The sequence below is a fragment of the Acomys russatus genome, chromosome 6, assembly GCF_903995435.1.
Source record: "Acomys russatus chromosome 6, mAcoRus1.1, whole genome shotgun sequence".
Taxonomy (NCBI): domain Eukaryota; kingdom Metazoa; phylum Chordata; class Mammalia; order Rodentia; family Muridae; genus Acomys; species Acomys russatus.
Genome location: NC_067142.1, coordinates 31,924,455 through 31,938,834, shown reverse-complemented (window position 1 = coordinate 31,938,834; position 14,380 = coordinate 31,924,455). Strand labels below are relative to the sequence as shown.

Genomic DNA, 14,380 nt, shown 5'->3' with positions numbered 1-14,380 from the left:
AAAGTATAGAAAATCTATTCAGTGGGGCTGGAGAGATGGCTCAGCGGTGAAGAGCACTGTCTGTTCTTCCAAAGGACCCAGGTTCAATTCCCGGCACCCACATGACAGCTCACAACTGTTTGTAACTCCAGTTCTAGGTGATCTGACACCCTCACACCAATGCACATAAAATAAAATGAAATAAAATAAAATAAAACAAAATTTTAAAAAGAAAGAAAGAAAATGTATTCAGTGAAATTATGGCAGAAACCTTCCTAAATCTAGCTGTAAATATAGGTGTCTTAAGCACTGTCTTGGTCAGGGTTTCTATTGCTATGGTGAAACACCATGACCAAAGCAACTTGGGGAGGGAAGGGTTTCCTTGGCTTATGCCTCCACATCATTGTTCATCATCAATGGAAGTCAGGGTAGGAACCTGGAGGCAGGAACTGTTGCAGAGGCTATGGAGGAGTGCTGCTCACTGGATTGCTCCTCATGGCTTGCTTGGCCTGCTTTCTTATAGAACACAGGACCACTTGCCGGGGCGTGGCACCACCCACAGTGGCTGGGCCTTCTCACACCAATCACTAATTAGGAAAATACCCTGAGTCTTGCCTACAACCCAATCTTACGGAGATATTTCCTCCATTGAGACTCCATGCTCTTCGGTGACTCTAGCTTGTATCAAATTGATATAAACTAGCCAGCACAAACACAAAGGGAGTTTAGAACCCCAAATAGCCTTGACTAGAGATTGATGACACATCAAAGGCAAGATGCCCAAAGAGCCAAACAAACCATAGCCAAAGCTGCAAAGGAAAAATGTCAGCTCACAAATGCATCAGAATAACATCAAACTTCAATACAAACCAAGGTGGCATAGGTTAATCTGCTTCGGACAATGAACGTAGACTGTCAACCAGAATTGCTACATCCTCCAAACTTATCTTTTAAGCTTCATGGAGAGGAGTTGGCACTATGACTCTGCCTGACAACCTGAATTTGATCTCACATGGCAGAAGGAGAGCATCAATATTCCTACACATTTTCCTCTGACTTCTAAATATATGCATAGCACATGTATACCCCACATTCACTAAATAAATGTTTTAAAAATGTAATTAAATATATTTCCGGAGAAGTAAGGACATTTTAAGACAAGCACAAATTAAAGCAACTTTTGACCACCAACCCACTCTGCAGAAATGCTTAAAGAAATACTAACCACAAAGAGCAATAAAGTCTCAGCCGAGAGAACCCAGCAAAGAATGTGATCACATTAGAGATGGCTGTGAGCTACCATGTGGTTGCTGGGAGTTGAACTCAGGACCTCTGGAAGAGCAGTCAGTGCTCTTAACCATTGAGCCATCTCTCCAGCCCCCAAGAATGTGACTTTCTTCTAGAGAACAGATGAATAAGGAAAACCAAGAAAGATTCCATCTTATCCAACCCAGTAAACTAGCAGACTCATAATGTATAAGATAAATGATGTCACCACATATTTAGTAAAGGGAAAAAAATCTGTCAAGAAGAGAGAATAATTGTGAATATCTGTGGGTTATAGCACTCTAGCTATAAAAGGACAGTTGGTTCCTGGTACACATAGTACTGGGTGACCATAATATTCCATCTCATCAATAGATAGAAGGAAACTTCAGAGTTAATCCACACCCAAGAACAAATGGACTTGTCCAGCATTTATGGAAGATTCCACTCAACAGTTGCAGAATACATATTTGTTTCCACAATTCATGAAACTCTCACTGAAATAGATCACATTTTATGTCATAAGCAAGTTTTAACAATACAAAAGAATTGAAATAGCTTCTCATATCTGTTCTAAGTGCAGCGAGATATAACTAGAAATCAGTAAGGAGAAGAGCCACGGGAGCTCGCAAATGCCCTCTTGAATGAGCAGTGGGTCACTGAAGAAAGCTGTGAGGAGAAATGTTAAAAGTCTGAGAATCAAATGAAAACAAAGGCACACCTTATCAGAACCTTTGAGGTCTAACAAAGGCAGTTCTAAGAGGAACATTCATAGCTACAAGTTCTTATACAGAAAGATCTCACATAAATAACTCAAGGATGAACCTCGCCGTCTTAGGAAAACAAGAGCAATCCAAACCCAAAAGCAGCAGATGGAAAGAAAGAATGAAAATCAGGGGGAAAATTAATGAAATGGAAACCAAAAAAAACAAAAACAAAAACAAACAAACAAAAAAAAAAAACAATATGAAGATTCAGTGAAATCAAGAGTTGCTTCTTCGGAAAATAAATGGGATTGACAAATGCTTATTCAAACGAACCAAAAGAAAATGAGAATACCAAAAGTAATAAAATAGAGCTAAAGGGGACATTACCACAAGTTTCAATGAAATCCAGAGAATATTTAGGGCATAGTTTAGGAAAACCATATAATTTGAAAAAAACCTAGAAGAAACAGGTAAGGTCTAGATGCATATGACCTACTAAAATTAAATCAAAAACATATAAGCAACTTAAACAGACCCCAAAGAAGCAACGAATCCTGGACCAAGCAGGAGTCACTGCTGAATTCTACCAGACCGTCAAGGAAATGCTAATGCCAGTGCTCCTCAAGCTGTTCTTGAAGTAAAAAAGGAAAAACAGTATCAGACTCATTCTGATGTCAAACTTGACAAGGACACACACAGAAACTGTAAGGCTGGACATGATGGATCACTCAAGAGGCTAAGACAGGAGAATAGCTATGAGTTTAAGGCTAGCCTGGGCTATGGTGAATTCTAGGCTATCCTGGGCTACCAGATGAGACTTTTCCTCAAAAAAGAAAAAAAATAGAGAGAGGAAGACAAATTTTCCTGATTAACAAAGATGAAAAAATTATCAATTATCAATAAAACAGTTGCAAACTAATTTCAAGAGCATGCTGTGAAGATTACACATGACCAAGTTGGTTTCGTTCCAGGGATGTGGCAAGTTGGTTCAATATATGTAAATCAATAGCTTTAATTCAACAGAGAAATAGAGGTATGGATGGGAGTCACAAGTCATCCCATCCAACACAGAAGAGGCCTTTCACCAAGTCCAACATTCCTTCATGATAAGCTTTCCTAAAGAAACTGAGAACGGAAGGAACACACCTCAACATGGTAAAGCCTATATTGCAACAAACCTATGAAACACTATATTGAATTGGAAAACTGAAAATATCTTTACTAAAATTAGAAATAAGAGACGGTTGTCTGCCCTCCTATTCATGATCATGCTTGAAGCCTTAGCTAAAGCAATACGACAGGACAAAAATAAAAGGGACACAAATAGGAAAATAAGTCCCTATTTGCAGATGACATAAACCTATGAAAGACTTTAGCCTCAGAACCCTCTTAGTCATTTGATAAATGACTCTAGCAAGGCAGCAGGATATGGAATCAATATACAAGGCTGAGTATCTTTCCCTTACTCCAATAGCAAACTTGCTGAGAGAGAAAAACAAAAACAAAAACAAAGACAGGAAAATAGCCTCATTCGCAATAGCCTCAACAAAACAAAACCCCAATGATAAGTCTAACCAAGAAGGTGAAAGATTGCCACAATTAAAACTTAGGACAATGGAAAAAACCCTTAGAATAGTCAAGAAAGTCATTAAAGACGACACTAGAAACTGGAAGGCCCTCAGTGTCAGCTACTTGTCGCTGTGATAAAACATCTGACAGAGACAATCTAAGGCAGATTGGCTTTGGTTCATAGTTCGAGGACACGGCCCGCCCCAGCCGGGAGTTCATTGCTGTACGAGCTTGAGGCAGCTAGTCACGTCGCATTTGCAGTCAAGAAGGGAGAGGTGGAAGACGGGTCATTTCTGCTTCCTGTTTTTATTCAAGCCAGAACCCCGGCCTGCGGAAAGACCCACAGTTAAGATTGGTCTTCCCAACCCCGTTAACCTAGTCTCTACAATCGCTCACGGGCATGCCCAAAGGCTTTTCTCCTGTGTGTTCAAAACCTGCCAAGTTGATAACATTAACCATCTCAACCTCCCATGCTCATGGGTTGGCAATGTTAATACTGCTACTGTTATTACTAAAATCAATTACCATCTACTCAGTCTATTAAATCTTAATGACAGAATTGAAGGGAGGGAATCTTTAAAATCATATGAAAACAATCACAAGTAGGAAAGTGGGGAGGGAGAGGGTGGCGGGGCTGGAGAAGTCACTAACCTTATCTCAAGCTATACTACAGAACTATAGTAATGAAAACAGCATGGTTCTGGAACAAAGCAGATAAGCAGACCAATGAGCTGGTACACACAATGCTGCTATAAACTCACACAACCAGAGCCACCTAATTTTTATCAAAGGCAGCCAAAAAACATCCACTGACAAGAAGACAGCCTCTTTAACAAGCGGTGCTAGAAACGCTGGCTGTCCACATGTAAAAGAATGAAACTAGAGCCATCTCTCTCCTCTTATACAAATCAACGCAAAATAGATCAAGAATCTCTAGGTAAAGCCTGGAACTGTTAGAGGAAAACATGAAACACTTGAAGATGTGGGCATAGGCAAGGGCCTTCTGCCAAAAATTCCGATATCTCAAGAAACAGTTCGGGAGATTGACAGAAGAACTCTGTGTAGATGCTCCACACAGCAATGGAGGAGATTGTGTGTAGTATAAACACGTCTGCACAGGGTTGGGGACAACCGGCAGAGTGGAGCGACAGCCTGCAGAAAGTGGGGAAGTTTCCACCAAGTCTACATCAACAGGGCTAACATCTAGACTCCATGAAGAACTCCAAGACTTAATACCAGGAAAACAAGCCATCCAATCAGCAAATGGGCAAACTAACTGAACAGGCGGTTCTCAAAAGAAGAAATATGAATGGCCAGTAAGCACACAGAAAAAGCTTTCAACATCCCTGGCCATCAGGAAGGTGCAAGTTAAAACTTCAACCAGAACGAAATAAAAAGCAACACAGATGAGGGTATGAGGAAAGAGGAACTTGTATATTCTCTGCCGGTGACAGTGCAAACTGGAGCAGCCAATGTGAAATTAGTGTGCAAGTTCCTCAAAGAACCAAAATGGGTGCTGGGCATGATGGTGCACACCTTTAATCCCAGCACATGGGAGGCAGAGGCAGGTGGATCTCTGTGAGCTTGAAGGCCAGGCTGCTCTACATATGGAGTTCCAAGCCAAGTTAGTCAGGGCTACATAATGAGACCTTTGTCTGAATACACATGCATGCACACACCCATGCGCACACTTGTAGCTTGTCTTTGCTACTTTGTGAGTTCTTCTTTTTCCCACCCTTTATTCCCACCACCGTTTCACCCCCTATCATTAGATAGGACAGAAAGAAAGATAGAGGGGGCGCTGGAGAGATGGCTCAGCGGTTTAGAGCACTGACTGTTGTTCCAGAGGTCATGAGTTCAATTCCCAGCAACCACATGGTGGATCACAACCGTCTATAGTGTGATCTGATACCCTCTTCTGGCCTGCAGATGTACATGCAGGCAGAGCTCTGTATAAATAATAATAAATAATAAATCTTAAAAAAAAAAAAAAGATAGAGGGACGGGAGGGAGAGAGATCCTTGAATCTAATTTCTTTCTTCTTGCTTCTTCTTTGAGCACCACTGCTAACAAAACACAACCAACACCTGCCCCCGATTAACCAACAACCACCGACCCCACCTCTCGGGGGGGGGGGCCTAGCATTTATACACCCTCTGAAAAGTTCCCAGAATTCCAAATTCACACAATCGCAGAAACTATCTGCAGCTGGCAAAACCACACCTCTGCTGGAGCACAAGACAAATCATAGTCTGCTGCTGCAAAGTAGTCCCATATCCCACACCTGGCATTAAAGTGAAAACATTTTAATAATATAGTTATAGTTTAAAAACAAAAAAACAAAACCCCAGAATTGTCACTACACACGCACACACTGAGAATAGAGTTGTCAAGATGGCTCAGCAGGTAAAGGTGTTTGCCGCAAACACCAGAGTACCATCCCCAGAGCACACATAAAAATGGAAGGAGAGAACCAACCGCACAAAGTTGTCCTTTCATCACACAACAGCCTTCATCCCTACCTAATACATTTGTACTTGGCCATGTGAGATGGCTCAGAAGATTCAGGCGCCTGCTGCCAAGTCTGGCAACTTGAGTTTGAGCACCAAGGCTCACATGATGGAAGTAAAGACCCAAATCCCAAAAAGTCGCCCTCTGACCTCTACATGCACACATGTACGTGCACACACACACACACACACACACACACACACACACACACACACACACACACACACACACAAATATCTTTACAAAACTAAAAATGGAACTACCATGTAATCAAGCTATGTCGTTCCTGAGCATATACTCAAGGGAATCCAATCCAGCACACCAGAGAGACACTTACACATCCATGCTTTTGCTGAACTGTTCACAACTTCCAGGACACAGAAGCAGCCTCTTTGCTCATCCACGGATGAACAGACAGAGAGTAACATGGTGCATAGACACCATGGTGTTTTATTCAGACATAAAGATCAGCCATTGGCACGGTGTTAAGTGAAATAAGCCAGACTCAGACAAATGTTCCATGTTTCCTCATGTGTGCAATGTGGGCTTAAATATAAATATACATGCACACACACAACAAGGACACGAAAGTAGACATCCATAAAGGGGAAGGAAGTGATTTAAAGAGAGGGAGGGAAGACAGGAGAAGGCAATAGGAAGGGAAGAAAGACAAAAATCCCACATAGTTGAATAGCTAAGCACAGTGTGTATGTGCTATGACAGCAGAAAGGAGACTTGGGGATGGAAAGAAGGGGAGCAGTGGGGAGGGGGAGATGGGAATGTAGTGGGGGGGGGGAGCCTATGACCAAAGGACATTGGTATGAATGTATGAGAATATCATCCTATAATTTTTGTATGCTAATAGAAAAGTCATTTTTAAAATAGTCAAGGAAAAGGAACAAGTGGAGCAGCAGAGGAGACAGGTAAAGCAGAGCTGCAGCGAGCTAGGTGCTGTGGGGGAGCTGTGGACTGCACTGGGCTGCAGTGGGCTTCCACCGGCTAAAACTGAATCTGTAGCTATCCCCCAGAGAGTCTCATTACCCCCACCACGAGCAGAGATGTAGCACCAGCCTGTGGACCCCACTCCTCTGTCTTTATAGACTGTGGGGGAAACAGGTACTGGTGGTACACATCATAGCACTGTCTGTACGTATAGCCCAGGACTGGCAGCCGAGCCTCGGCCGTGGGGTCATCTGTCAGCAGGAAGTGCCTAAGAGAAGTGACTTGGCAGGAAAATTGGGTTCACGAAATTGGCCAGGCAAGGAGGTGTTCGGGTTGGTGGCGCCACTTCCCCAGTGGCTTTTTGCTGAGTAGGTCCCAGGATAGATGATAAGGACACTGTGCCTTCACTTACCTTCTGCTGAGTCTCCAGATTGTCATCTGAGTGGCACCACCGGACCAGACTCCTCTTCCCTTGTAGGTCTGAGCAATCCCAGGGATCCCACAGCCTCAGCAAGCCAAAGTATTTTCTGCCAAGGCCAGATATTTCCCAGTGGTTACAAACGAGAAAAGTGGCTATTCTTTGAGTTTCTGGAAAGCTTTTGTTTTATAACTCCTCGCCATTCCCTCCTCCCCCCTCCCCTGCAGCCCCATCCTGTCTGATGGAAATGATGCTCCCTCTAGATGGATGTATTGCTTGATTTGTCCCAAGTCCCAGAGCGACATAAGCACCGGGCCTACAGCTCCCCAAAGCCAGCAGTACAGGAGCCAAGAATGGCTTCTCTCTACCTAGGCTCCTTTTCTTAGAAAGATTTTTGCAAGCATGAAGACTGTCTTGGCATGAAGCTCCGCTTGATGGGCAGCTTTGTGTGTGAGGGAGGTTCTGCCCAGAGAATGGGAAGATGGTGGGTTTGGGCCATTTGAATGTTGCTGTATTCTTGTCCCTGTACACTGGATTAAAATCATAATGAATGTGAGCTGGGCGTGGTGGCGCACGCCTTTAATCCCAGCACTCGGGAGGCAGAGGCAGGTGGATCGCTGTGAGTTCGAGGCCAGCCTGGTCTACAAAGTGAGTCCAGGATGGCCAAGGCTACACAGAGAAACCCTGTCTCGAAAAACCAAAAAATAAAAAAATAAAATAAAATCATAATGAATGAATGTCAGACATATTGGCTCATGCCTGTAATCCCAATGATTAGCGCTAAGGCAGGAGAATTGCCATGAGTTTAAGGCTAGCCTGGGCTACATGGTGAGTTAAGGCCAACAAGAGCTCCATAACAAGGCCCTGTCTCCAAAAAAATTAATTAACTAAATAAATGGAGTGGAAAAACAACAGTATTCTTGGGCCTTCCGGTAACCATGATAACACCAGTGTGAAAAGTCTCAGGATATCTTTGCAGAGCTCCATGAGGCAGTGGGTCGTCCTACAGACCAGGAGCTGAAGCAGACAGTGTGAACAGTGCTGACTGGGCATGCACTTAGATTGCTATTTACAAAGTCAGTCTGTTTCCATAGCTCTTATCTCCAACCACAGCTGCCCAGCTATCTCGTGGATAAAGCAAAGATTCAGATCCCCACCAGATGATGGACTGAGAAAAAAACTCCCACAGGGCCCAGGTCACAGGGTTCGGCAGTGCTGAGTCTGGAAGCCTGGTCTACGTGGGTCCACTCAGCTGCCTCTTCCACAGAGCCCTCGGCATACCTGAGACCCCATCCAGAGATAGCCCGCATGCCCTTCACTCTGCCCGGCTCCATTTCTTTTTTCTTTCTTTCTTTTTTTTTTTTTTAATATATTTTTTTACATTTTAATTTATGTGCATTGGTGTGAGGGTGTAAGATCTTAGAGTTACAGACAGTTGTGAGCTGCCATATGGGTGCTGGGAATTGAACCCGCGTCCTTTCAAAGAGCAGGCAGTGCTCTTTACCACTGAGCCATCTCTCCAGCCCCCAGTTCAATTTCTTATGGGGAAACCACTCTTTCATTTCTCATGGAGAAACCACTCTTTCTCACCTGTAGCGGCACCACCCAACCCCAACCGTGAGGTAGCCGGAGACACCATCATCTTCCGGGACACTCAGATCAGCAGCAGGGCGGTGTACCAGTGCAACACGTCCAACGAGCATGGCTACTTGCTGGCCAATGCCTTCGTCAGTGTGTTGGGTGAGCATACCCTCACAGCAGTCTCTGCCCGCAGGTGGGGGGGGGCGGGGCCTCCCTGGGGTAGAGCAATGCCATGAAGTACACTTTCTTCTCTGCAGCCTAGGCATGCTGGGCAGGCTTGGGGAGGTGAGAGTGAATGGAAGACTTGCACTCCACCAAAGTCAGATGACCATAGGGCTCGTTCTATCAGAGGAGCTGGGTAGGACGTGCTTCTGAGCTTGGCTGCTGCACTCCTTGAACAAGGGCAGGGCGGCGGGAACCGGTAGATACAACATGTCTCGGGGTTGTAGAGAATTGGCTACCCTTTACAAAAGGTAGCTTGGATGTGGGGCAGATGTAGGACACTCAGGTGGATAAATGCACCTAAGCAGCAAGGATGTCGTCACCCTTTAACGCTGTAACATGACTGTGGTCTACAAATGTGTTGGGCAGCGTTTGTGATGCTCCTGGCACACCTGAACCCCAGGGGCCTGTAGGTCAGATAGGTTTTCTTAGATGAGGGTGGATAAGGAAGGGTATATAGGTGTCTAGAAAGCTGCTCCAAGGGGAAGGCATGTTGTAGTGAGAGCAAGGTAGAAAGAGGAAGTGTTGAACTGTACACCCATATTGGCAAACTGGCCCCCTGGGGTTTCAGATGTACCCCCTCGGATGCTGTCTCCCCGGAACCAACTCATCAGAGTGATCCTTTACAATCGAACCCGGCTGGACTGTCCATTCTTTGGGTCTCCCATTCCAACACTCCGATGGTAAGTCCCAGGAGACCAGGTCTCCCCAACAGGGCTTTTCTGCCCTATAGGTGGTACTCAGCAAGACCGGGGATCCTTAAACAGTCACAGCTGGCCCTCTGGGTACACCCCTGACAATGTTCAGGGCAGGGAGTCTCTCCAGAGCCAGCTAGTGCTTATAGGCAGAGCCTACAAGACTCAGGACTCTATGGGTCTAGCTTGAGCTCCCCCACTCCCACCCTCACTCCCCCAGTCTCCACCCCGCCATGGACTCTGCGGCTTCCTGGCTCCCTTGGGCCAGTCCTTTCTCAGTATGCTGTGTTTGCTGCTCTGTTGTGAGGTTTAAGAATGGGCAAGGAAGCAACCTGGATGGTGGTAACTACCACGTCTACGAAAACGGCAGTCTGGAAATTAAGATGATTCGCAAAGAGGACCAAGGCATCTACACCTGCGTGGCCACCAACATCCTAGGCAAAGCTGAAAACCAAGTCCGCCTGGAGGTCAAAGGTAGGCGAGGGACGTCACTAGCGGGGGTTCGGGTGGGGCAATACAACCATGCTCATGTGCCCATAATGCTGACGCTTTTGGAACGTCCCTGCCTGACCCTGGTGGGCACAAGTGTGTCCTCTCTGTAACTCCAGACGACCCAGGAGTGGGAACACTGAAGTAGCTTCTCCTCCTGACCCAGAGGCTGGCCCATCCCCCATGACCAACACTCATGGCATGGGTTTCTGAGCCAGAGAACTATTTGAGGATTTTGATTGCCCTGTGTACAGGGACTCCCCACCGTTCTTAGAGCTAGTTGCACTCTGACATGTCTGACGTGTCAGGGTCAGTCATGTCATACTCCATGGCTACGTTGGGGCCGGTGGGCAGAGAAGGGGGTCCCACGGTCAGCTTTCCTTGTTGTCTTCATAGACCCCACCAGGATCTACAGGATGCCTGAGGACCAGGTGGCCAAGAGGGGCACCACGGTGCAGCTGGAGTGTCGCGTGAAGCATGACCCCTCCTTGAAGCTCACTGTGTCCTGGCTGAAGGACGATGAACCACTCTACATTGGAAACAGGTTCCTGCCCTCCACCTCGATTCCTTATGCACATTTAAGGGGAAGTTTGCCCTTGATTTCAGTGTCACACGTGCCACTAGGGAGCTACTAGGAGCGGTGATAGCCTTGGCGACCTCCTCAGGGGCAACCCCAGGAACTGGTTTTTCCTCTTATCACTACATGTCGCTTTCTCCCTCACCTCTTCCCTCTTCCTCACCCCTTCGCCTCTCACTTTTCTTCCTCCCTTTTACGTCTCCTTTTCTTTATTCCCTTCCTTATCTCTTTATTCTGCACCCCACGCCCCAATCCTTTCAGCCCTGCCTGTAGTGCCCCTTCTTACCAGTAGAGGGCAGGCCCGGCCTCATCTACTTCGTCTAGTGCAGTGCGTGGGTCCTAGATCTTCTGGATGCTTTGACAGTGTCCCCACCCGCACCGCCTACATCCCAGTTCTGATTTTATTGGCGTAAGGACTCAGGTGCTGATGGTGTTTAAAGGCTCCCCTGGGGCTTTTGTAATGTGCAGTTGGAATTGAGAACGGCTGATCCCAGCCACCCTTCCCAGGGTTCTTTGCTGTCTCTCTTCTATGCAGTCTTACCCAGCTTCATGAAGGGAGTGGCCATGCCTATGTGCACAGGCACCGGGCATCCACTGGTATTGAGAGCTCTACCACAATCCTGTATTACTCTAGCATGCACCCTCCCTCTGGTGGGAACAGGCCATAGGAGCTCAGGGACAGAGCACCGGAAACTGGTACATGGGACAAAACACATGTAGAGGAAGAGGAGGGACACCAGCCTGTCTTGGGTCTTCAGGGTAATGGTACCCTAATTTGGGAAGTGTGTATAGCACAAGAAAGGCTCAGAGATGGGTATAGCATAGATGCTGAGCAGCATCCAATCCACTCTCTTTTCTCCTGCATCCAGTCAGAGTGTTGGATGGTACCTCACACCACTCAAAGGAGCCATGCTCTCGCCTGGCCTTGACACCCCCTTTAGCTTCCTTCTCGCTATCCCGTTGTGGGAAGAAAGCATCAGCTATGCCCATATGGGAGCCGCCCTCCTGCCAACCTCAGCCTGGCACCTTGCAGGATGAAGAAGGAAGCCGACTCCCTGACCATCTTCGGCGTGGCCGAGCGGGACCAAGGCAGTTACACGTGCATGGCTAGCACCGAGCTGGACCAGGACCTAGCCAAGGCCTACCTCACTGTTCTAGGTAACAGCTGCCACTCACGTCAGCATGAGCGGCCCTTCTCCCTGCATCCCAGCAGCCAGAGCAACCGTGAGTGCTGGGTGGTTCCCAGGGCAATGCCTAGTCAGCAGCAGTTAGGTGACATGGCCTCTTCAGTTCCTCTGGATTAGGAGCTGCCACTCTCAAGCCAGCTGAGGAGGACAATTCTGTCTCCCGAGTGAGGTCCTTGACCTCCCAACTCCAGCTTAAAGGTGTGGAACGGCAGAAAGCGGAGTGACTTCTGCCTCTTCCTCTCTCTTACAGCCACCTCCGTGCCACCAAGTTGACTAAAGCCACCCCGAAGCAATGCTAGACCAAGATGATGTGTGTGTGTGTTTGTGTGTGTGTGTGTGTGTGTGTGTGTGTGTGAGAGAGAGAGAGAGAGAGAGAGAGAGAAAGAGAGAGAGAGAAAGAGAGAGGTGTAGTGTATGGGGTATGAGTTGTATGTGTGGGGTGTACTATGTGTGTATGTGTATGGTGTGTGTGTGTGTGTGTGTGTGTGTGTGTGTGTGTGTGTGTGTGTGTGTGTCCGGTGGGGTGGAGGGAGGTGTGCATGCGTGGGGGCGGGGAGTGTAGTGTACAGTATATGAGTGTGTATGTATGGGTGTACTATGTGAATATGGGGGGGGAGGAGTGTGTCATGTGTGTATGTGGGGTGAGGTGGGGTGTGTTGTTTGTATGTATGTGGTATGGGCCCTGTGCATATGTGTGTGTACGTGGAGGGGGAGTGTTGTGTGTATATGTGGGGGTTGTAGTGGGAGGTGTACTGTGGGGGGGGTGTATATGTATGTAAGGGGTTGGGGTGGAGTGTGTGTGTGTGTCTGTGTGTCTGTGTGTGTCTGTGGAGGTGTAGTGGAGAGGGATATGGTATGTGTGTGTTTATGGATGGGTGGTGTGTGTTTGTGTGTAGGGGGAGTGTTGTGTGTCTATAGATGGGACATATAGTGTTGGGGGATGTATATGTGCGTGCAGGGTTGGGATAGTGTGTGTGTGTGTGTGTGTGTGTGTGTGTGTGTGTGTGTGTGTGTGTGTGTGTGTTTGTAGAGGTGTAGTGGTGGGGGCAGTAGTGTGTGTGCGATATGTGTGCAGACTTCTAACACTTCCTCCAGCTTTTCCCCCCTCCCATGCTGTTCCCGGACTTGGTGGCTTGTCACACTGCCACACACTGAATAAGATGGTGCCGTCCCTTCCTGTCCATGCGGCACTGCAAATACCAAACCAGTCTAAACGGAAGGGAAGGTGGCTGCCCCTTCCAGTGGAGCAGGTCCACTGCTGTCACCTTTGTCCTGTTCCCTCTCTGGACTCCTGCAGTGGAGGTCCCACTTGCTGGCCACTGCGGGCCCAGATGTGTTAACAGTACGAGACAGGAAGAAGCCAGAGACTTCACTCTAGGCCATGGGAGAAACACAAGGAGTCATCTGGGAGGTGGGACTGCCCAGGGACAGCTGCAAAGGCCTCCGCCATCCATCCCCATCCTTGTAGACCCCTTTAACCCTGATAACCTGCTAACCTGGATAACCCATCTTACCGTTGCAGCTGATCAGGCCACTCCAACTAACCGTTTGGCTGCCCTGCCCAAAGGTAATTTGTACTAATCAGGGGCTGTGGTCCCCCGGGGGTGGAATCCTGAGGAGGAAACGTGCCTCAGAAGACTCAGCACTACAGACTGGTGGACAGCACCTCACATGCCTCCCACATGACCCCTGACCCTCAGGCACCCACAGGCACCTGCCTCCCTGACCATGTCACAGCCTTGCCCGAGGTGCCTTCTGCAGGTTGGACTCATAAATCTGGGCTGCCATTTATCTCCTTTCCTTTCACCTTAAGGTGATCGCTGTCGGCCCCTAGTGCGCGTGCGCGCGTGTACATACACACACCACACACACACACACACACACACGAACTTGAGTGACTCACTGTCTAAGTTAGTGGTTCTCAACCTTCCTAACGCTGCGACCCTTTAATACAGTTCCTCATGTTGTGGTGACCCCCCCAACCATAAAATTATTTTTGTTGTTGCTTCATAACAGTCATTTTGCTGTTCTGATCATAATGTAAATATCTGTGTTTTCTGATAGTCTTAGGCGACCCCTGTGAACGGGTCATTTGACACACCCCCCCCCACCCACACACACACAAGGAGTTTTGACCCGTATTGTTCTAGTCTTCCTGGTAACCAGCCAAAATATGGAAATAGCCGGTTTAGGGAGGTAAAATGTGGGGGAAATGTGTCTGCTTCCATTCTATGGCA

General features: G+C 47.2%; 1 protein-coding gene across 17 annotated transcripts in view; it reads left to right on the top strand.

The window, feature by feature from the left end:
• Positions 1 to 14,380, top strand: part of Nfasc (neurofascin) — a 169,966-nt gene that overhangs the window by 119,016 nt on the left and 36,570 nt on the right. For 12 of the 17 annotated variants that reach the window (XM_051147390.1, XM_051147398.1, XM_051147387.1 and 9 more), the window contains 6 exons: positions 8,989 to 9,132; positions 9,767 to 9,878; positions 10,198 to 10,364; positions 10,776 to 10,923; positions 11,990 to 12,114; positions 13,666 to 13,710. In XM_051147390.1, the coding sequence (XP_051003347.1) occupies positions 8,989 to 9,132; positions 9,767 to 9,878; positions 10,198 to 10,364; positions 10,776 to 10,923; positions 11,990 to 12,114; positions 13,666 to 13,710 (741 nt within the window). The remainder of the gene's footprint in view (positions 1 to 8,988; positions 9,133 to 9,766; positions 9,879 to 10,197; positions 10,365 to 10,775; positions 10,924 to 11,989; positions 12,115 to 13,665; positions 13,711 to 14,380) is intronic. The other 5 variants (XM_051147401.1, XM_051147403.1, XM_051147400.1 and 2 more) reach the window with 1 other exon arrangement.